Source organism: Neopelma chrysocephalum, unplaced genomic scaffold, assembly GCF_003984885.1.
Source record: "Neopelma chrysocephalum unplaced genomic scaffold, ASM398488v2 Primary Assembly neopelma1_97222, whole genome shotgun sequence".
Lineage (NCBI taxonomy): Eukaryota > Metazoa > Chordata > Aves > Passeriformes > Pipridae > Neopelma > Neopelma chrysocephalum.
Genome location: NW_020925863.1, coordinates 570647 through 594531, shown reverse-complemented (window position 1 = coordinate 594531; position 23885 = coordinate 570647). Strand labels below are relative to the sequence as shown.

Here is a 23885-nt window from a genome sequence, read left to right as displayed (position 1 = left end):
TGTAGGAATCTTGTAACAATTCAACATGAACCAGACAAGCTTTCAAGTAATCTATGTGCTTCCCTAATTGTCTTATAGCTAAAGGCTTTAAATCCAAGATGAGGTAGGTACTTCCTTATGTCCACAATTGCATAGAGACACTAAGCAAAAATTCTAGCTTTCATTATGAAGATTTATTGAAATTATGATATTCTTTTTCTCCATATCCAAATTTTAAAAGTACCTTTTCTCTTTTTGTATTTGTAGCCTACAAAACCTTTGCATTGTAGCATATGGGAATTTTCAAAATTATATCAAAAATAGTCATTCTTAGCCATAAAAAGAAATTCAGAGGTAAATGCCTGAAAGCCTTATGTCTTCGCTCCTGCATAATGTGTAAAACAGACCACTTGTCCTGCAATCACTAAAATCTGCTAGAACAGGATTTCACTATAGAAAACTCAAATACAACTGTTATTCATTTGGCAGCTTAAACTGATGATGACTCACATGCTTATAATTAATTAATTTCCTCTGTTTAGAAGTCAAGGCCAAAACCTACCTATATGTTATTGCATTATTTTCTGTTACAGAGTTTTGAACTTCTCACTCATCTTATTTATAAAAATACAGGAAATGGGAGCACAAGATGAAGAAGCAGAGAAAGCAGCTTCTAAATTAGAAGTTTACAGTTACTTTCCCTTTCTTGATTGCCAGGAGTAACTATCAAAAACTCAGACTTTATTTTTTTCCTTCAAAGGGTTGCTAGGAATAGAATTTAAGTTATGAGAGGTTTCCTTTCTTTTTTAGGGCCACTGACTGACCATAAGAAAAATGTATCGAGGCATTTAGATGTATTTGTTTGAAATACCTGATATTGAAATTCAAACAGTTCTTCAAGCAGAATTCCTAACAAGAAGGATTTGTGACAGGGAGTCTACAAGATTTACTTTGAAGAAAAAAGTGTGTGTTTAAGAGACCCTCAAACCTTCAAAAGAACACCTCCTTCAAAAGGCCCCACCTCACAACTATAAGGGGATTTTCAGAAGTTAATGTATTTACATAAAGTGCAAAGACTTGCAAACTGTACAAGGCAATTACTGGAAACAGTGGTATAGTACTGAACAAAATGGTCCTGACTTTCCTTAGTTTTTTTTCAAAGAAATCCATTATTTCTTTCATCTACACTAAAACTATAGGCCAAATCCTGTAGTTCTTACTGAAAAAAAAAGTCATTTTACAGACCTCCTGCTGGTCTTCTGTGCAAAGAAATTGAATACTCCAATGAGGTGAAGGACAGAAAGAAAAGGAGTTTGAAAATGCAGTCCATATGAAAGAAAAATTGTATTTAAAATGCACTCAATAAACACTAAAGATTTATTACCATGTATTTGAGCAGCTTTTGTTGACATTTAGGTAACTATTTGTATGTGTCTATACAGACACATATATGCACATGTGTACACACATACACTTCATTCCATATAAAGCTATCCACATTAAAAGCCTGCCCCTTTTTATTTTCAATCATAATACACTGAAACCAGCATACTCTTTGGGATCATCAGCTAATAGTTCCCTGAGATAGGACTTCACAGTGTCTTATTGCTGCATGTTTCAAATCAACTTTGTGAACTTATTAAAACTGCATTTCAGGAAGAGAGGGGTAGAAAAGCTAAAAGATACGCACAAGCAGCAGGTAATTCAAAGTGATCAATGCATTTATTTTCTTGGGCTTGCAATGAATCAATTTATTTTGTTGGGCTTTTTTTAATTTTAAAAACAATTTTTCTCCCCTTCTTGTTTATGCATAATTACTTTTGCCTTCTGAATCCCACCTTATGTCTCTCCTTATCTCTGGAATCAGCCTGAAGATGTTTCAGAGAGAGGGGGAAAGACTTTAAAATTATTTTTGCAACAGAGTAGGACTGGTAGACCTTTACATCAGCATGTGTGTGCACATGCACACGTGAGCACATGTACACACCAACCACTAAAATTCCACTGAAGATTCTTCCCTGGTCCACAACCGTCAGTCTTGATTGAAAAAAAAATTCACACTGCAAAACACAGTAGAATGAGGGTCTGGTATTTTTGTATGGGAGCTCTCTAGATTTCATCAAAGGAATCTCTTCCCACAACTGTAAATACAGTGGTATCGCTCAACCTACACACAATAATATATTTTAATCTGGCAATACTTTCTCATGTGGTAAGAGCACCTAACAAGTAAGAAAAAGCTACACAATATCTGAATCCATCTCCTTTACTAACCAGGAATCTTTATTTAATTAAAAATCTGATTCATTTTTAAAACTATCTTAAAAAATTTAGAAATATTACTAAGCATAAATCAGCTCCCACTAAATCAATCACTCTGACTAAATGCTTGAGACTGCATAAAATCATGTTGCATATATGAAGAGCAAAAATATATAAAAGTTCTTTTTCCTACATTTCTTGCCCAGCATAAAAAAAGGTATGAAAAAATCAAAATCTACATAGCTGACCAAGAAGATTATAGACACAAGCATCTCCTAATTAGTCACTGCATAATTAACAAGATAGCTCTGAAATTCCAGGACTCTGAAGTGACATTGCTTGGATGGTGAATTCTGAAATTTTTTACTTTATAATTTCAATAGTGAAGAAAAAGTTTTCCATTCATGGCACTCTGGAGTGGCCCTAACTCCTTTTTTTCCATTCTTGTGGGAATCTGAAATATTTCTGCTGTGAAACACTCTTTTTAATATGAGGGTTTCCTCCAAACACAGAGCCTACTGCCACTCACCTGCTAATAAAACTCTGAACTTTAAAGAGTCTGTGTAATCACTGCAGTAAGTGCAATGAAATCTTCAAGCCATCTCCCAATACTCAGACTTGCCTTTGCTCAAATTTTAAGTCTTCCACTCTACAGTTTCTATGCAGAGGCTGTGATTTAGTAACATAACTGAACACCATAGGCCTGAAAACCTTTAACTGAGCTCTTGGTGATTACATGGGAAGAAATGCAGCCTCTAAGGCCTCTCCAATTTCCCACGTGGATATTAGTGCAAGCCAGAGAACACTAACTCTAGGAAGCAGTTAGAAACTAGATGTATGCAGCAGTTTTCCCTCTTTATATGCCTTGAACATACTTTAGAAATGAAATTTTACTGCTTTTTCCCCACTGCTGCCTGCAACAGTTTAGACAACCTGAAAAATATCACGTGGTACAGGAAAGGACTGGGTCATCTCTGCATCCTCTCTAGATCAGGACACAGACAGGCTGCCCATAGACTGTGCAATAGAGGCCCTGTCATGTCATAGCACTCATAGTTCTTGACCCTAGGGGGTGAGGATGCTTCTTTGCTGCCCCATTAATCTGCTGCTTCAGAGCTCAAGCAAACTGCTGGTAGACGTGGAATTAAAACACTTTCATCCTCAAATGCTGGTAGGAGTCAATGTGCTCAAGTCATGTTCCTGTAGAGAACTCTGGATGTTTCCCTTGCAAAATAATTTTTCAGGTCCGTTTTCTAAAATAAGCAGATGCAAAGCTGCTATAAAGATTTGTAAGCCCAATAACAGCACAACACCTAACCACAGACATAAGCATATTTTCACACAAACCTTTGATGTGTTGGTAACAAGCTTATCAGATACTGTCTGGGGAAGGGGAAAGTTCCCATACCCAAGTCATCCCCTTATATATTTAACCTGCAAACTTCAAAACAGTAAAAATTTGTGTAGAGGAAGTCAAAGTTACTGTAAAGAGTCAGGTTTCTGAACCTCTTACCGTCAGCTCCCCTCCTACCCTTTAATTCGCACACCTATTGACACAACTTTCTATGCTGTAGAGCCTTGTTATTTCTTCAGCACCATCAATACTTGTAATAACAAGCATTTCAAATACTGCAGAACTGCAAAAACAGAAATGGGAGAGGATCAGAAGAAAACATTGATATCAAAGAGATATGAGAGGAGGCTATTTATACTGGGAAATTTCAGGGAAGTGATAGCACTGCACCTGTAATGCTTCAAAGCAGTCCCCAGTGTAATCACACATATTCCTGTTGTATTTCTTCTGGAGTATATGCAACATAATATGCACATTATGAAAAATACATCAACCTGTTGTTATTAGAGTCAGTTTACACAACATCCAAAAAACCTGATACTGTAAGACAACAGTTATTTGATATGTGCAGGTCAGTGCTTCCCTACTTCCCCCTGTACCTCGCTGAAGCTCACAAGGAGACAGCCCTGTCTTTTCATCACCACTTCTATCCCTCTTCTTCCCATGTGGGATTCACTAAAAACATGTCTGCAGGAGCCAGCAAAAGGGCTGGCAGTGCTACACCTGAAGGTGGGTACAAAAGCCTGACTGAAGGTTGGACTCAACACGAGGCTCTGGACAGCCAGCACTGAGAGGGAGCTGCTGGCACCTGCAAAATGAGGGCACTGCTCTTTGCACTGTCACAGGTTATTTCATAAAAGGAGAGTTGTTTTTGTTCTGAAGGCAAGGAGGAGTCAAGTGGCCAGAAAGAGGTAGTAAAAGAGTAATTTCTGAGATTCTCAGTACTTTGCATAAGGTGTCACCCCTGCCTAGAAAAGGGGGAAAAGTGAAATGAACAGATGAACTGCTGTAACATCCTGGATTCTAGGACACATATCTACAATCATCTCTGCTATTAAGAGGAGGATCTCAGGTGGCTTGGAAGGGAAAGATCCAGTAGAGCACACTGACAGAATAAAAGCTATTACTTGTTAGGCCTTTACTGAAGAATTTCAATGGATTTAATTTAATTTCAAGAGGGTTTTGAGAGCCAATATTGTGTAGTCTTTTATCAAGGGTTACGTTACCATAAGCATGAAGCTTCTTTTTTTAATGTATCTTTTGAGGTTTTTCAAAGAAATGATTTTTTCTTTTGAGAGGCTTCTATTATAGCCTCTGCCATACTCTGTGAGAGAAGGTTTAATCCATGCTGCTTTGGCTGTCACCCATAGTGTCAAAAAAGAGCAATGCAAATATTCACAATATCCTCAGACAGAAATACAGAGAATTGCTTTGTGCTTTCATAGTAGACTAATTCCAATTCTCTCTCTGAAAAAAAAAGAAATCTTTCCAGGCATTTATTTCAAAGATAAAATAGGCAGCTGCTCAGAATAGCCAAATTGATAATAATTTGCTTTATTTTTGATTCCAGCATCTCCTGTCAGACTATATATTTAGTAGAGCAAACTTTTCATATTAACATTAACTGCATACAAATGAAGTTCCATTTCATATTAATTTTTATTTTTTTTTAAGTCATCCACTTTGTTTGTGTGATGACCTTAGAACAGCATAGATGGCAGTCAGGCTCCCCTTTTTAAATGCTGTGTGATACCAGAAACCTTGGGGCTCTCTGCAGGGCCCAAAAATACTTCCTGTGGGTAGACAAGGAACTTCCAAAATGTTCCTGCTGTACAATACTTTGTTCCTCTTTGTTCTCCCAGACAAAGTTTGACCGCTGGAACTTCTGTGGAATAACCATAGAATTACAGAGCCAACATCCCCAACAGGAAGTGTGAGGGAGGCCTATGAGGAGCTATCCCATGGTGGACCACGCTATAAGATCCACCATTAAAAGCACAATTCCTGCCAGAAATGCATCTTTTAAGTTTATTACACTTCCAGGACAATGGCACACATCATCTCTGAACTATCTTTGGATCACCACTCCTGTTGTCTTCCATCCCACGCAAACGACAATTTCAAACAATACCGGGCCAAAAGCACAGTTTGGAGCCAAGGTTCACCCTTCCTTTGGGATGGTATTATGGGGGCTCAGCTGCCCTGCAGCCAGCTCCCACCAGCTTCACCTTCCATCCCAATCCTGCTACCTCAAACCAGGCCCATATCACACCACTGGCTCCCTTCCCTCCCCTCTCCTCCTCCTCCCCACCAGCTCAGCCAGAAACCCCACAACAGGGCTCGGGCAGCACCAACCAAGGGGAGCTCTGTGGGACTCCACACCTGTCTGGGAGATGGATCATCTCCTGTTTCGCCAGGAGCAGATCACCAACGTGGTGACCTGTGATGCCAGGAGCCAGCTCCCATCCACATGGCAGACCTTGCTCCCTGCACGTGCTGCTGCTCTGTCAGCCACAAGCACTGCTGAGCTCCGACTCGCCCATGTTTCCCTTCACAAGTTCTGCCACAGTATTTGCACCTTAAAAACTACTACACATATAAGGTAACAGTTTAAAAATGGCATGATTAGAAACACTGACCAGTTGATGACAGATCATGCCATTGTCCAAAATATTCACCAGGGCTGCCTTAGGCAAAATAACCTGATGCCAATTTTTGAGGTGGCAATCTATCAGGAAGGTCTGAGATACAGCTCCTTGCTGGATAAAGCAGAAAGATTCCCCAGGGTAGGAGAAGGCGAGGTGTGTGGGTACAGCTACCGCCCCATACACAGCACAGTGGACAGCCCACTCCTGGAGGGGCCTGGCGCCAGAACTCAGCACATGTTTAACACACTGTAATGGTGTTTAGTTTCACTAAGCTCTGAAATTACTTGCAAGAGAAGTGTTTGAAAGAAAAGCAAAACTAACAGTGAATTTTGACCTTTTTTCCAAGACCATAAGAGGCATAAATGCTCTACATTAAAACACACAGAGATCCTCATCAGCAGAATTACCTTCTGCAAAGCAAAACTCAAGCCCCAATGAGTTACCAACAGAACAGAGAAAAAAAAAAAAGGAAAAAAAGTGTTTACACTGCATGAAGGCTTGACAAGAAAATCCTTCCCCCTCTAAGATGAGGAACTGCCTGACACAAGACTCACTACTCTCACAGCCACATGATGAGCAAGAGAAACGGAGAACAGAAATACCAGAGATGTGATGTAAAGTGGTGAACAGGCTAAAATTAGTTAATGTTCTGATTTCTTTTATGAAGGGAGGGTGAATTCCATTTTTATTTTTTTAATTATAGCAAATATTCTAGAGGGCACTAGAAAGTGGTGGAAAAGAGATTTTTAAATCTCAACACAAAAACACATCCTTGTGTACACACACATGGTACTAACATAAGTACGTGTACACATTTCTTGTTTCAGAAACACTAATTCAAAAGCAGGTATTATGAAATAAGGAGAAAAACACCCCCTTTATATTCATAGTTGTATCAGAATAATAGGAAATTTTACAAGGACTATTTAAATAAGGCAACATCTACTCCGGTCTTAAAAGACAGATTGCCAGTATGCGTCATTTTTTCCACTCCAGGTTTTGTGTCTTACCTTTCCAAATAAAGCTTCCCTTCTTCCTATTAAAGTATTAATATTTTCACTACAAGAATTCTTATTCCTTTTTTTCACTTTCAGTTTAAGCTGGTGTTGCTCAGGGGTGGAATGAAATGCAATGAAATGACGGAGTTGAAAATTAAGATTTTGCCAAAGGTCAGAGGATTGGTTAAATGACAAAGCAGTAGCACATAAGTACAGTACAGAGCACTACAGATTCAGCTCCTCTAGGCTGCAAAGTTGAACTATTGTCTTTGTGGTATATTTGTTGATCTTGATAAATCTAATTTGAGACAGCACTAAAATTTTCTGGTATACTACACTCAGTTTTCTTCAAGTGAATGTTGAACTGTGACACGGATGCGAGTTGTTGGTTAGCCTACACAGTTCAAAATATACTTACGTGACTCCCCACTTCCCCTCCCTTCCGTGCCTGACTGCACAAATACACTGGTGAAGTTGCAAACTTCTTTTGGGAAAGGCAGCTATGCTAAAAATCATAGAGACGATGTAATAAGTGAAGAGGCACGATTGTAGTGCAGAACAGTGGGAAAGAAGAGAGCAAATAGCTGCACTGGGAAAAGAAAAAAGGAGAAAACTACTTGAAGTAAAACACTGTGTGCTGGGTCTGGTTGAGAAGGAGTTAATTGTTTCATTGCAGCCTACATGTTTTCGGCTTGCGACTAAAATTGTGTTGATAGCACACCAATGTTTCAGATGTTGCTGAACGAGGCTTGCAGGTCAAGGCTTTCTCTGTTCCTCAACTCTGTCCCCCACAAAAGCAGGCTGGGACATGCAGGAGGTTGGGAGTGGTCAGAGCCAGGACAGCAAACTGGAGTGACCAAAGGGATCCTGCAGATAATGTCATGCCAAACTCAGAAACACAACTGGAGATTTGGCCTTTCCACAGTAGCCTCTATTTGGAGGCTGACTAGGCATTGGTCTGCTTGTGGGAGGTGATAAGAGATTTTGCATCATTTTGTCTCCTTCTACCCTTTCCCCTCATTTTTAAAACTGTTTTGACCTTGACTCAGAAGTTTTCTCACTTTTGCTCTTTTGATTCTCTCCCCCATGCCACCACAGGGGAGTAAGCGATCTGCTGGGTGGGGGATTGCTGGCTGGGGTGAATACACCATATACTAAAACCAGGAAATAATCTCAACCATACTGATGGTCAAGTTATAAATTAACCTGGAAGTTAATCACAGAGACTATGCCTTTTTTTCCCTTTTTATTTTGCACATTTTTTAAATTATTACTAGTTACTCTGCCTGAATTATCACATGCATATTAAAAAAAAAAAATCCTAATTTTTCTCCTGGAAGTTGAAGAGCTTTTTAGAAAAAATAAGTACATATACAGCTCACACAGGCTTTTTCTGAATGCTAAACTCACTATAGTTGCAAACATGATTACTCATGTTAAGACACAGGCCAAATTTAGGAAAAAATATGAGTTGGTTTAAAGTAGGTGTTCAATATAGGGCCGTCAGACTGCTATGGCAGCTAAAGCTGGAGCTGTGTTGCAGACTTGGCCAGCAGTCAATAAGCTCACCCAGACAGTATGGCAGCAAGCTGCCTCTAGCAATATTATAATATTTATTCATCTTTGCATACCTATTTGTTCCCATATTTTTCTGGCCTATGGATGAAATTCAGGCTGCTGAGATGAACTGTGCTGATGACAACAGAGTGAGAATGTCAGTGTCAGAAAACACTGCGGCAAGAATCTTAGCTTGCAGACATAATTATAACTTCAGTACAAAGTTCATAACTTTTTCTTCTAATATAAGCAAACATGGTTGTTGAATTCAGAGAGAAAAGCCAGGATTTTCAGATACCTGTGATGGGTTTCGTAATGTAATTTGCGCACGAAGATTTTTTGATATGAATGCTAACAGGAGCCCGTTGCTCTTCCTCAGCATGATAGGTCTTACTCTGTTTGAAGGTGCTCCATTTTCATCAGCAAAGCAGTCCCCATCGTGCTGCAGGAAGCTATGCAGGTGTGCACCCTGCTTTTCCTTACTTAGGCCTTTCTAGAGCAACAAAACAAAAGGTGCATAGAGACACAAAAGCACCCGCAGCAGCTGCCCTGCCTTAACATGCTGCTATCTTTGAATCAGTGTCACTGCTTTGAAGCTGTATCCTGAACAAAGGTTGCTACTTAGCAGTCCTTGCAGCTCATTTGAAAAGGATTTGTTTTATAATTTAAAGAAGTGATTAAAGAAAAAAAAAAAGTGTGTGCTTCGGGAAATACAGCCACCGAGGCAATGGGAGATCTTCTACTTAAACACATTTCAGCAGAAACTCTGCCTGCTGCCCTCCTACATACCAGAGAGTCTGTGCACACTTAAACCACAATAAAAGGGTGCCACAGCACTGCCTTTACTGCACAGCAGTAGGTGGACTGACAAATTAGTACACTCATGCTAGGTAAGGCTCAATCTGAGTTACAGCAAGCAGATTTTTTTCCAAATAAAATAATCTGAATTACCTGGGGTGAACTTAGCCACTGTCCCCGACCTTCCCTCTGCAGAGATAAAACAGCAGCTGCACAGTCTCCACCTAAGCTAGAAATACCTGATTTAGAATGTTTCTGCTGTACAAGCTGTGGGTGAGCAGGGAGAGCTCAGCAGGGTCTCTCATCCCTTGTAAGACTCTTCGTTTCCTTGCTCTACAGCTTTGCTTTGAGGGAGTGAGAACGACAGAACTGAGCCCATTTTTCCCATTCTGTCAGTAGGGAAAGGTTCAGGAAATTCTGGAGACTGAGATAGGTAGGCCAAATGCTGAGAAGAAAAGGAGTCTTAAACAAAACTAAAAACATTTCTCTCTGCCTTCTCTCACTCTGCTAACACCTCTCCTCCCCCCATCACCAGTCACCACATTGGTTTCTCTTCTCTAATTTAATGAGTCTGGAGCTGGCTTGGAAAGAAAGGCAGCAACTACGACACAAAGAAGTTTCTTATGAGCTTGTGTGATGAAGTAGGAGCCTGTTTGGTCAGTCATTGGCTTAACCTACTTTATTTTAATGAATTACCCATGAAGTGGGATTCACAGAGGTGCCATGTCAACATAGTCTGAGATCATCACCGACATCATCGGACAAGCTTTGAAATTAGTTCTAAGTGGCAGTACTTTGTGTGGAGTCTAACAAAACCTATATATAAGCACCAGCCAAATAATTTATCACCTTCTCCCCTGCAGAGGTGTACCAGGTGCCTGATGCCATGAGGAGTGCCAGCATGGCATGCCACCAAACTGTATGTGAACCAACCATAAGGAAAGTTATAAACTGGGATTTTTTTTTTAATTCAGAGAAATATTGAATTGTGTGAACTGTGACATACACAGCTCAAATGATCTACTGAAGGACTATATTAATTTTTTTCTCAATAGAAGAGTTTCCTAATCTGTTGAAGGGTGGATTTTTTTTCCCATAAAAATTCATTATATAGAACTATTTTCTGTGAAATATTAATTAACAGATTGTAAATATGAAAATTCAGGCTGTTACTGAGGCCCACATAACATAATTATGGCATTGAGAACTGCTCTCAAAATTTAAAGGGTCTGACCCATGATGCTTTCAGCCAAGTCCAAAGCTCTGAAATAGTTTAATTTCCTAGCAGTTTTGTAACATTTCTTGTAGCAATGAGATTTGTCTGACAAGACCCTTTGCCTGGAATATACTTTTGATGTCTGAGACAAGCCTGACATTTCCACTTCCTATTTAATTTTTAAGTAACTACTGCTTTAAAGTTCTAAGCCCAAGTTTCCTGCCCCAAGTAAACCAAATCTCTTCATTTTTTACTTTCATTTTCCACTTCTGCTTTTCTTTGCCAGTAATATCACTTGCAGCTGAGTCCCAGTGGCACAACAGGCTTCCTAACCCTACAGTTTCCACATTTTCTGTAGAACTGATCATCACTTCGCCTTCTGAGTCTGAATAAAATAAACTTCAAGGCTATGCATTAAAATCTTCTAAAAATAGTGCCAATCCTGCAGGTACAGCGAACCCCTGATTTCAGTGCTGGAGATGAGAAAGCATCTCACACAGTTTCTGGATGAAGAAAAAGCATTTACATCCGAAGGTGATTGCTGATCCCGGCAGAGGTCTACCTTGAATAAATTTATAATAAATATACTTGACTAGTGCTATGACGTACTTTTTTACAAAAGTAAATCTATTTTAATTATGCAACTTGACAGATCCCTCTCCTATGCAATGGCAAGAGTACCTTTGAGAGTGGGATTTGTTTTTTCTAATGAGGATTGAGAATATGAACATGCTGCTTGCTCATGTAGCAGCTCACAAAACACTCTGTCCTTCTGTAGGGAGTGGGATGTGCATCTACAGCCACCTCAGATGTTCATTTGACCATTGTGTGCATTGTGACTTAAACCTAGGCCACTATTCATACCTTCCAAGAGTCTGGATCTTAGAGCTAATCCCACAGCTTTCCACCCCAGCACTCATCTCCATCGTGGCAGATTACAAGGCAGAGTGTACCTCAACCATCACTGCTTTTTTAAACTTTAGTCATAATAAATTCATTTGTATTGAAGATTTTTTTTAAGTGAAAACCCTAACGTAGTGTTAAGAGGTAACACCAAAGAGAAGCCTACAAGCAGATCATGGTGTTCAACCAAAATTAATTGTTGACTGAGTCTGATTCTTCACACTGAGGGAAAGTTTAATTAAAAGAAAAATCCAATAAACAATTTTTTCCCCTCAGTTCCTCTGACAAGATCAACTATATTCTGCTTCAGCAATAAGAGATTAAAAAAGAAAAAAAATCTCCATTAAAATACAAGCCAATTGAAATGTTCTCTTTTTTTTTTTTTGGTGTGTTAATTGAACACTTCAACATCTCTGTGACCCTGAAGAGGAGAGAACATTCCTTTCAGCCTTGCTGCTGTGTTTTTCCAATTGCACTAACAGGCCTTTTTGCCCAGTAGCAATCCAGGCAGAGCCAGCTGGTTTCCAGTGCAATCTGGAAGCTTGTTGTAATAAGAGACAGAACAAAAAACACAAGGAAGAGCCTGGCAGCTGCATAAAACTCCCTCTGAGCTCTGTTCTCCACAGAAGTTCACCAGCCTCAGCAATCAGCATGACCAGCCAGTCTCAGGGAATCCAGCAGCTTTTGCAGGCAGAAAAACGTGCCAAGGACAAACTGGAGGAAGCCAAAAAAAGTAAGTTGCTGGCCTGGTTTTACTGTACTTCTCAAGTGCAAGCTCTTCAGAATTACAGTGGATCACAGAAAAACATTATTTCATCTGTATCCATGCATTAACGCTGTGCCTTGACTGCAACCAGGCATTTAACCAGACCTGAACATTCAGAGTTTGCTTAAAATTCTCTGTTTGTGTGTGTATGCACATGCGTCTTATTATGTTAAAAAGGTTGTCTTTGTTATATTTATCCTGTCAGCCAGATTTATTCTTGCTTTATCTAAATGCCAATAATGTCATTACTGCCTTCCTTAGCTATTTAAGCTAGAATTCTACATGCTTCTGGCTTCCAGCTCTGGAGGACCAGACTCGAAATGATATTTTTCTCCATAAGTCCTTTACTTGCAAAATCTAGTAACTTGTCTCCTAATCTCAGCTGGACTTCAAAAAATTATATGAAAACAAAAGGGAGACTTCAGCATCATGATAGTAATCAGTAAAATCACAAGCACTCTCAGTACTGTACTAGATCATTCATAGAAGTTTTATTACATGGTGCAAGTACTTATTCTCCTGAGTGTAGGCACCAGCCACTTGAGTCACTGACCTGCATTAGCACTGAAACACTGATACCGTTTCACAGAGTTATCCTGCTTTGGAAACCAGCAGCAGGAAACAATGCTGTGCTGCAGAACTCAACTAAAATGCATGACAATGATGTCATGTGGAGCAAGAGTGTGATAAAGGAATATATTTTGTTTTCCAGGGAGAAATGGAAGCCAAACAGAAATAATTTCTGTAGTTTCCATATCCCTTCTACACATGAATCAGCATTGCTGTGTGTTCATTAACTGTTAGTGTGACATCTCAATTTGTACAGCAGCACACAAAAAACATGTAGAAAGGCAAGTCCGCTTCCCTGAGCACCCAACCACTGCCTGTGCCTTGCAGAAGCAATAGAGAGAAAAAAAAATTCTCCTGCCTTCATAAAACAGAACTCTCCCAAATGCAAGCCCGAAAGCAAAGGATAATGAAGAAGTGATTTAACCCTTATATAGCCAAAACAGGTGCGCTGGGAGGGGTGTTTTTTCCCTTCTTATGTAAAGCAGAGGAAACACACTGTACCCCAATGCAAGAAAGCATATGACCTGGAAAGACACAGCCTCAGTGGAGGGAGGGAGAGTTTGGCCTGAACACAGACTGCCTCTAACTATGATAGCTTGAAGTTGATTACCCCTTACTTTTGGTTTGAGGGTTTTTTGTTGCTTTAATTTCATTTGGGTTTGTTTTTAAAACTGGATGAGTCAGTTTAGCTTTTTCTAAAACAGTCAGTTAAAAAAGAGGCTTCAAAACTTAAGGAACTTCAAAAATGAAAATTATCATTATAACATAAAAGTAATGACTGAAGATGAATGTCTTGCAGAATCCAGACACAGTTGCAGTTCACTCTGTAAAAGACACACTCCCTTGTCATTGCCTCAGCCTTACTTGGAGTGCTTGTGATAATCACAGGGTTTCTTACAGATAAAGTATCTTCAAGATCCCTCTGAGTCAGAAACATCGATTAAACCACTACCTACGCTTACCTCAACACTAATACACTGGTAGGAGTTAATAACCAGCTACAGAAAAACAGCTATTTAAAATTTTTCTATCAGTAAAAATGTTTAGAGTGAAAATAGTTCATCAACATGACTTTCTTCTCTATTCCTTTTAAGGCCATACTTTTCCTGCATTTACAAAATTATTAAGAAAAATAAAAGATTCAATAAACAAATTTAAATGTAAGAAAACAGACCAATAAATGCGAGGGAGGAAGAGGTTGCCCAGAGAGCCTGTAGAGTCTCCATTCTCAGAGATGGTCAAAACCTGCTAGATATGGCCCCCAGTCAAGCTGCCCTTGCTCCAAGCAGGGCTTTGGAGCATATCCTGTAGATTCCTTCCAGCCTCAGCAGCTCCATATGATCCCATGAAAAACTTCAGGAATTTCCAAAAGATTTTATTCCTGGGTATAGCAGATCAAGGGCAAACAGTTTCAATAAATCCACCCTGGATTTTGTGCCACATCAAACATTATAGCTAATCTAGCAGAATAATTATACCTAGATAATCATTGCATTCAACATTACAAGAGGTTTGCATGGAAGCTACAAAATAAAATTAAAAATTCACATGTTGTCATAATTTCAGTATTTTCATAACAATGTCACTACACCACCTTAGATACCTAACTATACCATCATAATTTAAATCCTGTGAGACAAGGACAAAAGGGATTCTTTTAGAGGCTAATCTGGCTATGCCAAATTGGAATTACTTCAACAGTCTCTTCCTTGGAGTGATTCTGCAGTTAGATCAGATTGCAGAGTTTGTCTCTAAGAATAAAAGCTAAGATGAAAGGAAGTATATGAAATGCAACTGATATATGCAGCACAACTGGTTAACCTGGGCACACAGTTCAGTGAAACAAGGCAAGGATCTTCTGCTTCACCCCAGAAATTGCCAGCCCAGATCCACCCGGTACCAGTTCAGATCAGCAGCTTCTGCTCAGGGCCTGGGCTCAGCAGGATTGGGCTGCAAGTGAAAGCAATGAACCTGCCCAGGCAGTGCCAGTGCAGTCCTGTCCCTGCTAAACTGTGCCTGTGACCTCCTTTGTCATCACAAACAGGCACTGCACAACACCCCTGTACCAATGAGCCTGGCTGTTCTGTTTACACTGGAACGTAAGAAGAATAAACGGCAGGTTGCTCATGGGACACAACCAGGAAAAGGCATTTTCAAGGAAATGTGAATAGCAAAACTACCTTCAGTGTTTACAGTTGATACATAACCAGATCAAAATGTAGTGTGAACACAAGTAGTGTTGTATATAAACAGATAATAGGCCTAGTTTTTGCTGACATATGTGCAGTTGTTTGTAATTCAAACCCCCCTTGAAATAACTGAAAAAATAGTAAATAAAATTTATTGATAGACATGAAACAAAGCAAAAACATGGTGCTAAAGCTCCTCTGTACATGCTTTTTCATACTTCTAGCTCAATACCTTTTATCCTGGCTTGCAGTATCTTTATTGTATCATTAGCCCATATCCCTTATACCTGACAAATTAATAATAGTTGAATTAACTAGTTAGTAAATGTACACACGCAAGATTGAAACTATTAAATTGATTAAACACAAACCAATTCAGTCTGCAATCCTTTGGCCTTTAGAATGTGGCTCTGCTTTATCTATCATTTTTACTTAAAGGGTAATTTGGATCCCAGAAATAACTGAGCATTGTCAGAGCCAAGACATCAATTCCCGAAAATCCTTTTGGGTAAAACAAGGGAAACAAATGTGTCATGAACACTGGGCTTAGCAACATTTGTTTTCCTATAGATTTTTATGGCTTGGCTTGAATTTCTTGTGCCTAATAAAATGAAAACTGAGATGAAAGATTTCAGGAAATCAGATTAAAACCAAATGTTAATCAAAATAAGATATAATAAGCAGAATTATATCCATGGCATTCTCTTGGATAATATCCAAGACCTATTTTATCTACTGAAAAAAACCCTATATGTACTGATCAGCTGCTTTTATTGTATTTTATTAAAAATACAAAAGAGTCTTCACAAAATGAGCATTCCCAAATCCCAATTTGCAGACAATTTAGCACTCTGGAAGACAACTGAAGCTGTTCTATTTTAAGAAAATATGATTAATTTTTCGCAACTTCTTCAAATGATTTGATTTCTATGCAGAAATTCAGCTAGAAGCCTAGATGATATGTTTGAAAACAAAAAAGCCAATTTTAGCATTGCAGTTTTTGGAAAGTAAGATAACTTAGTGTTTGAACAAATTAGAATGCAACATTTTTGCCTCCTACTGTCTTTTTCTTGCAAGATCTAAAAAACCCCAATAATCTAAAAGACACCAGTTCTTTTAGACCTAACCAGAGCTAGGTATTTCATTACCATCACAGAAACACCTAGAAAGAAGAACACAGCCTTTTTCCATGCTGATAATACCTTCCCAGGGACCCCTGGTGGCCTAGTGGTTAGCATGCAGGACTCTCACCTCTGCGACCCAGGTTCGAATCCAGCCAGTCCCCCGGGCAGATGGAGTCCGTTAGGCCTGTGAGGCCATCCATCTATGAGAAGGTCACTCTAAACAAACCTACGTCCTGAGGACCTCACTGCCATTGTCCAAGCTTGCTTGGCCCCGGCAGATGAACCTTAGGATTAAAGGGTGGGCTCAGTTCAGCGCAGGCTGTGTCTCACCTAAAAAATCCATTGCGCGGGCTGGAAAGGTAAAAGACCTTTCCCCAAAATCTTCGTTCGCGAAGATGGGCCATTATTAATACCTTCCCACGTTAGGCAAGAAAATCTAACACAAGGCTGACTTTTACAGCAAGTTGTTTAAGATTTGGCCAATTTTACATGATGCCTAAAAATTTATAGGTTGTCAGCTACCATAATCATGGAGAACAGTGGACAAGGAAACCAAGCATAGCACAGCTGCTTTGCTGCTCCCTGTCTTCAAGGATGGAAGGAGGGACAAAAGCAAACCAGAGGGGCAGGGCCCCCACACAGTGCCCTTTGCAGCAAAATCTCTTCAAACTTGGAGCTTTATGTACCTCACCTGTATGATCATAGAGAAAATGTCATAGAGACAGGTTGGTTTGTCCATCTTCCTATGTTTCTTGTCCTCTTTTTGCATGATCTTGGCTGAATTTCAATGCTTTGCCACCCTTCAGGGTGTAAGGGTTGATTTCAGCTTGGCTGTGCTCTGCACAGAACCCAGCGCAGCAGATCAGTAAGGCTTTGAAAAGGCAGTCCCATGCTGCACAACTAAGGTAGCAGACAAGTGGTTAACAACAGACTGATTAATTAATTTTGGTTTGTCTCTAGTGGAACAGCAGGTTAAGCTCTAGTTTCTGCTTAACTTAATCAGGTGCAGCATATGCACTGTCGCATATGTTGGCAGTTGCCGATTCTGTCCACAACGTTGTTGAACTAGCAGTAATTTACTCACAGCTTTTCCACTTAATTAAATAGGAAGCAGCAGGTTCCTGCTGTGCCAGTCCTAAAGGCATCATGGTAAAATGAAATGGCTGTTGCTCCACAGTGACACCCTATGTATTGTGCTTACTCCAGTGCACTGTCAAGAGCTGACACGTATGTATATATATACTTTTTGGTTCACTACCTACATTGTCAGAGGCAAGCGAGCTACTGTTTTACAGTAAATCTTTCCATTTTGTGCATTTTAAAAGGATATATTTATCTATCTGGTGGCCAAATATGCAACATATTTACTACAGATGGCCCCCCAGATGGAATTTGAAATTAAAATCCCACTGATTTTGAAATAATTTAATTTGATATAGAGATCCAGTTCCTCAGCTGGTGAAATTGGCAGAGCTTCATCATAGTCACTTCCCCCCGAATGCCAGCTCCAGAGAATCACCCCCCGGTTCCACTCCTAGAGGAAAACTCTACAAAAGGCTGATCAGCTCCAAATTTGGAGAGAAGAATAAGGGAAACTTCAAAATATAGACCTAAACCTGGTTCCAAATTTTGTTGTCCAGACTGATGTCAGGCTCTTACACAAATCTGTCTGTTCACCCAACACTTCATACAGTGAGTGGCAGAAGATGGTGGAATCAGTCTTTATCCAACACATACAAATTCTGGGAAAACACCCACTAGGTTTTAAACTGCCTCTCTCCCCTTCATACATAGGCACAGTGGCTCCATGGCAGAAGGACTCTGAGAAATATAATTTACTAAACAAGAGAGCCCTGCACTCATGAACTGAGAGTCAATAAAGTTATCTAGTTCCTCAGTAGTTTGCTCCTTCCTGTAAAAAGCCTGTATACAGTGACACACCCAAGGGTCCACAATAAGCATGCCCACAAAAACACAGTCCAAGAATCAAGACTTGAAAAAGTAATTCACATTTCAGGCATCTCTCCACTTCTACTCACCCATCTGCAGGTCATGACTTTGGAAGAAGTCATCAACCGGGCAAGTAGTTTCCTGCTGGATCAGGCATTTTACCCAGGCTTTTGCTGAATCTCAAATGTATTAAAACCAACAGCCTTCCTCTCCAGCTTCCTCATTGTGCCATGCTCAGTGGGAGCAGGTTGCTATATGCCACACCTGATAAGGTTTCAGAAGCCCAGCTCAGGTGTAACCAATCCAGTGTAACAGCCTAGAGAAAACAAATCAGAAATATTCATGATCTTCTTCCTAGCCTAGGTGGAGAACATTCCTTAGGACTTCAGAAAAGGTACTTTCACCTTCTGTGCTTGAATTGATTACAATAAGTAAATTAATTGATGTGTCGTACATGAAATCAAGTTGCCTAGGATGCCACTTTCATCCTTGTGATATCCTAATTTAAGCAACTAAGCAGTTTTTCAGACATCAAAGATATTTCTCCTGTTAAGAAAAGGGAGCAAGCTTGTTCCCACCCACTCCTAAAATTGTAGCTGTACAGAAAGAGACCCCCAAAATCAGAATCAGCCCAGGTGTTTCAAGTATAACATATCAACATTCAATGTAAGAGGTTTACAGTCCCATCAGTTAGAAAATGACTTTTTCCTCACAAAGTAGTGTAGCAGAATCCACACAACTTTACCAACTTTATACAAAACAGGCAGACAGAGAAGTCCGCAGGGGTTTTTATGACATTTTCACCAGCTCCTTCATGTAAAACCTTAACCATCACATTCCCATCAAACCTTTTACTTTATCCTTTACACAACATACTTGCTAGACCCAGGAACTACCTTATGCCCAGTCCTGCAATGACTTATGTGCACTTGATTTGACAAACCCATAGTGTTTTACCTAAAACAAAGTAACTATTCACAGCAAACAAAATTAAGTATGTAAACACACCTGGTCAGGAGGAAGGCTCTAGTTTCCACTACACCCTAAAATGTCACCTTAAAGATCACCTTCTTCTTTAAAATGAAAAGGAAGAAAAAGAAGGTTTTTTGAATTACTTTCATATTTTCTGTGCACTGGTAGAGGATACCATTGACCTCCTTCTTCTCTTAATCACTAACCTCTGTATTTGGCAAAGGTTAGGTAGGAAAAAGGTGGGGGAAGAAAAGGACAAAGCCTGAAGGTTGCAACTCAGTTTGGTAATGGTTAAGATGTATCTTGCAATATTCTGGAAATTTGCCAGCTCCAAGCAGAATCCAGTTGGTATGGGATGAAGGGATGCTGGCAACCAATCGATACAGCAAATCTTACAGAATAACGTCTTTTCCCATCAGTGACAACTAAAATCTGTTATCTGGCTGCTACTATTGCTGATACAGAAAAGATAGATATTTATTTAAACACCAAGCTGTGATTAAAAAAAAATGCGTTTGTGTTACGAGAAAATGTGTAGTTGCAAAAAGACTTCTGTTGTTAGCAAACCCACAAACTTTTCATTTGATGTGTGCTTCTGCACTGGACGTTGGTCTCAGAAGATGGGTCCTTTCATGACTGGCTGTCAATCCAAAAGTATTCTACATAAATCACTTCGGCTGTTCTGACCACTCTTGTGTAAATAAGGCTGATGGACAAAGCTTTCAGCAAAGTCAATGTTTTACTATGCCATCTAAAATGCCTCTGTTTTGGAGAAATTCATCTTTTGGGATGCAGTGATAGTATGAAATAAATCAGTTTCTTCCCCCACTAGGAAAGGGGAAAAGGCTGAAGCAGGCCAAGGAAGAAGCCACAGCTGAGATAGACCACTACAGGTTACAGAGGGAGAAGGAATTTAGGAGCAAGCAAACAAATGTAAGTAAGAAACATGCTTATGTCCCCTTGTAGTGTCAATCTGCTCAATGGTAAACCAAAATGCTTCCAACAATATTACATGGAGACTTCTGCAAATCAATGTGATCATACTGATTAAACACAGAGATATAACCCTACGGTGTGCATATGCCTAATTTTTACTTTTTCACAGGCTTTGAATGCATATGTAGAAGAAATTGTGGACTCTTACCACTAAAATTGTCCAGATTCCATATTCGGTTCATGCTTGTACTTTGAAGACATATCTTCCTTAAGGAAAAATACCTTTGGGTGCTCTTTCTATAACTGCAGACAGACCTCATACCTGTCTTGAAACTGGAGGTTTCAGTAAGGTGGATGTCAGTAAAAGCAAAAGTTTAAAATGTTTCTTTCTATTTCTGTTCCACTTTAACTATCTGATACAAGACTGCATCTTTTACCAACCCAAATCACCAAAATTTTAGAGTTTTTCCACTATGTTTCTATAGTAGAAGTGGTCTGGCTGATATTTTGATATCTGAATTAAAGCGATTTAATACATTTATGGCATCTTGCATTTTTGTCTAGTATTTTCATGAAAGTTCACAAACCATTCTCTTTTTACCTGGTGACATTCCTCTTATGTATTTGCTCTTGTTTTTTCCCCCAGCTTGTATTGTGCAAAGGCAGGGAAACTACTTGTGTAAACAAGTAGTTTGGCTTTTTTTGCCAACAAAAAAAGCCAAAGAGGTCAAATAAAAACTGTTTTACAAACCTGTCATAAAACATTTTCCAGCAGGGATCACAAGCCTTAGGAACATATATAGACACAAAGTCTCTAACATACACTGCCAGCCCTAGACACACTGTCACACAAGCAGGCCAGGTAGAACTGTCTCATAGGTACAATTTCAGATGTTTACTGACACTGAAATAAAGTAAAAACACCTCTAAAATTTTTTCACCTTTTCAGTCGAGCCAGACTTCTTGTTTTAGCTCTTAAACAGCAAAAAAGTACAGATGCTTTGTTGTGAACTCAATTTTTCATCAAAAACAAAATTAAAGCTGCAGGGAAAGGCTACTGTTTCTCGACTGAACATTTCACACAAGCAGGACAGAACACATATTGCTCCTCGAATGACAGCATGTTGTACAAGATCACAGTCCTCCTTCACGTTCCCTGACCCCATTATGTCGAACATTTATCTGCCCAGACAAATGTCATCATTATTAACCTGTGTCTGGAAGGCACTCAGGAGGTTCAGCAAAGCCAGTGCAGAGGGAGATATGATGGCCAGTTCAGTTTACTTGCTCGGGTATTTGGATACAGGTATTTTTAATTCTTGGTCACAGTCTCATTTAATGCTATTCCTGCTCTTACTTTGTGTTGCTCGTATCCAAACTGGGGTAAGTTTTCTCATACTGTGAGATGTTCCACATCCATCCAGAATTAACAATAGAAACAGAAAATAACAATAAACCTGAGGTTAGAATGACAATATGGACGACACTTTTTCAAAACATGCAAAATTTTTAGCCTGCATCTCAAACCAAGTTTGCTGGTGTTCATGGTGTTTGTACTCAGGGTCTGAGATCAGTGAACTCTGGAGATGTGCAGCCTAGTTCTGAATTCTGTGGCTTCCAAGTCAATGTAATATTTTAGCAACTTTGGAATTATGCTAGCATAAAACCTCTATAGGCAAAATAAGGGACAGACCCTCAAGGTCAGCAGGAATCATAAACTAAGCAGAACATTGTCTGCATTCTGAAAAGAAAAAGGTCTCCATATTCAGAAGCAGAAAAAGAGGGGGAAAAACACATAGAAGAGTAAGAATTTACTATCTCAAGTTACAATGTTAGCATGAGCTGAGAGAGCAGGTCTGCAGAGGCTCTTCTTAAAATTATAATACTTTTCTTGAGGTTTTTCAAAAGTATTTAGTAGCTGGATAACATGCAACCATCTGGGATCTCTACAAAGTTATTTTTCCCAGTGGAAAAAATCAGCTTCATAAATCTGGCCTAAGCTGTACAGCCTTTCCCATATGTGACCCTTGCAACTTGTCTAAAAGCTAAAATAGAATGTCAGCTAAAAATAGTTACTGTAGAAAACTATAATCTTTTCCCAATACTTACTATAATGTCTACAACTTACACTTCTTCCAAGCTGAAGTATTTTACATGTGAGTTACAGACCAATGTCTTACTACACTGTCAGGTACTGATAAATGGAACTGCGAGGGTGAGTTGAGCAAAAAATCTTAACTCAGTTGCTTTCCTTCTTTTAAGCACTAGGTTGGGCTGAAACCACACGGAAAATAAAGCTAATGACCTTGTTTCTGGTCATCCTCTAGGTGTCCCACTAGTGTATCACAGGTTACCCTCACCTGCTAGTCCACCCCAGAGAACCATGGCAGGAACAAGAATATGTTACTTATTCCCTTCTTATTCTGCCAGCATGCAGAAAAGTCTCCTGCTTTCCCCCACGGAATTCTTTAGGTGAAAAACAATTTCTCTGCTGGTATCTGAAGGACTTTTCCATACGGGAAAAATTCAAGGGATGTTGGGGCAGTGGGGGAGGAGGAAGCAAAGTCACAGATTTGGAACGTGTGCATCTGTTTATAACATAACCTTGCTAAAATGTTCAGCGAGTCTAGAGTCAATTAAATTCTAAGCGAATGTCCTGATATTAACTGTGCCAGAAGCTGTCTGGTATTTCGCCAGATAAGAAAATGTAACATTAAAAGACCTTGTCTGAGGCCTGTTGAGGGTTATACATCACTAACTGCTGAAGACATTTCAAGCACTCTGAAACTGTAATTATGCATTCTCAGGAAGGCCTTCCCATGTTTTGCTCCCTAGCTGTGCTCATGTGCATTCTCAGTGAGGCCAAATGAAGCACACGGGTGATAGAACTTAGTTGACTAGTCATTAAAATAGAAAACAAATTAAAAAGAGCGATATAAAAGACAAAACATTACAATGTTGTTCCCACACTGAGCTGGGAAACTTTCATTACATGGGGAGATTCCCATTGCTTGTGAGCATATGAAAGAATTGCCTTTAGTCCTGTTTTTGTGTGTACAGTTCAACCTAGATCATACCCTTACTGTTAGGAAGCACTGTGACATGTTTGTGTTATGCTTATGCTAGATGATGAAAAATAGTACAATAAACATAGTCATATATAACCTTTTATTTTGCTCAGAAGCCTTCTGCTTTTCAGGTAATGGGCTCCCAAGGTAACCTCTCAGCTAAAATAGAAGAGCAAACAACAGAAACCATCCGAAACCTCACAAGCAGCTACCACAGGAACATGGAGAACATGATGAAAAAGCTCTTGAGCACAATATGTGACATCAACCCCGAAATTCACCCAAACTTCAGACATGCAGTTTAAGATGTGCTGTGTTCGTTAAAAGTAGCCTTCTTTCTTGATAAGCATAAATACTTCCTCATGTATTGTTTCTGCATGTGTGAGAAAAAAAAGAACACTAAAGCCAAAAGCACACAATTCACACAGGCTTTTGATGTGACAGGAATTCTACGGGGTTTTGCAAGCATTTGTTGTAATATTGTTTCCTGTTGGTAGCTAAGCCCCCGTCATTTAGACAGGAGCAGGTCGACAACAGTAGAATAAATGATTATTTGACACCACCAGCTTTTCAGTGGGAGTCTTTATTCCTTTCC

General features: G+C 39.5%; 1 protein-coding gene across 1 annotated transcript; it reads left to right on the top strand.

Annotated features, from left to right (window-relative positions):
• Window positions 1-12268: 12268 nt before the first annotated feature.
• ATP6V1G3 (ATPase H+ transporting V1 subunit G3) lies at window positions 12269-23852 on the top strand. The gene is made up of 3 exons (XM_027671914.1): window positions 12269-12448; window positions 20119-20219; window positions 23422-23852. The coding sequence occupies exons 1-3, from the start codon at window positions 12367-12369 to the stop codon at window positions 23593-23595; spliced, it is 357 nt and encodes a 118-aa protein (XP_027527715.1). The 5' UTR covers window positions 12269-12366; the 3' UTR covers window positions 23596-23852.
• Window positions 23853-23885: the final 33 nt, after the last annotated feature.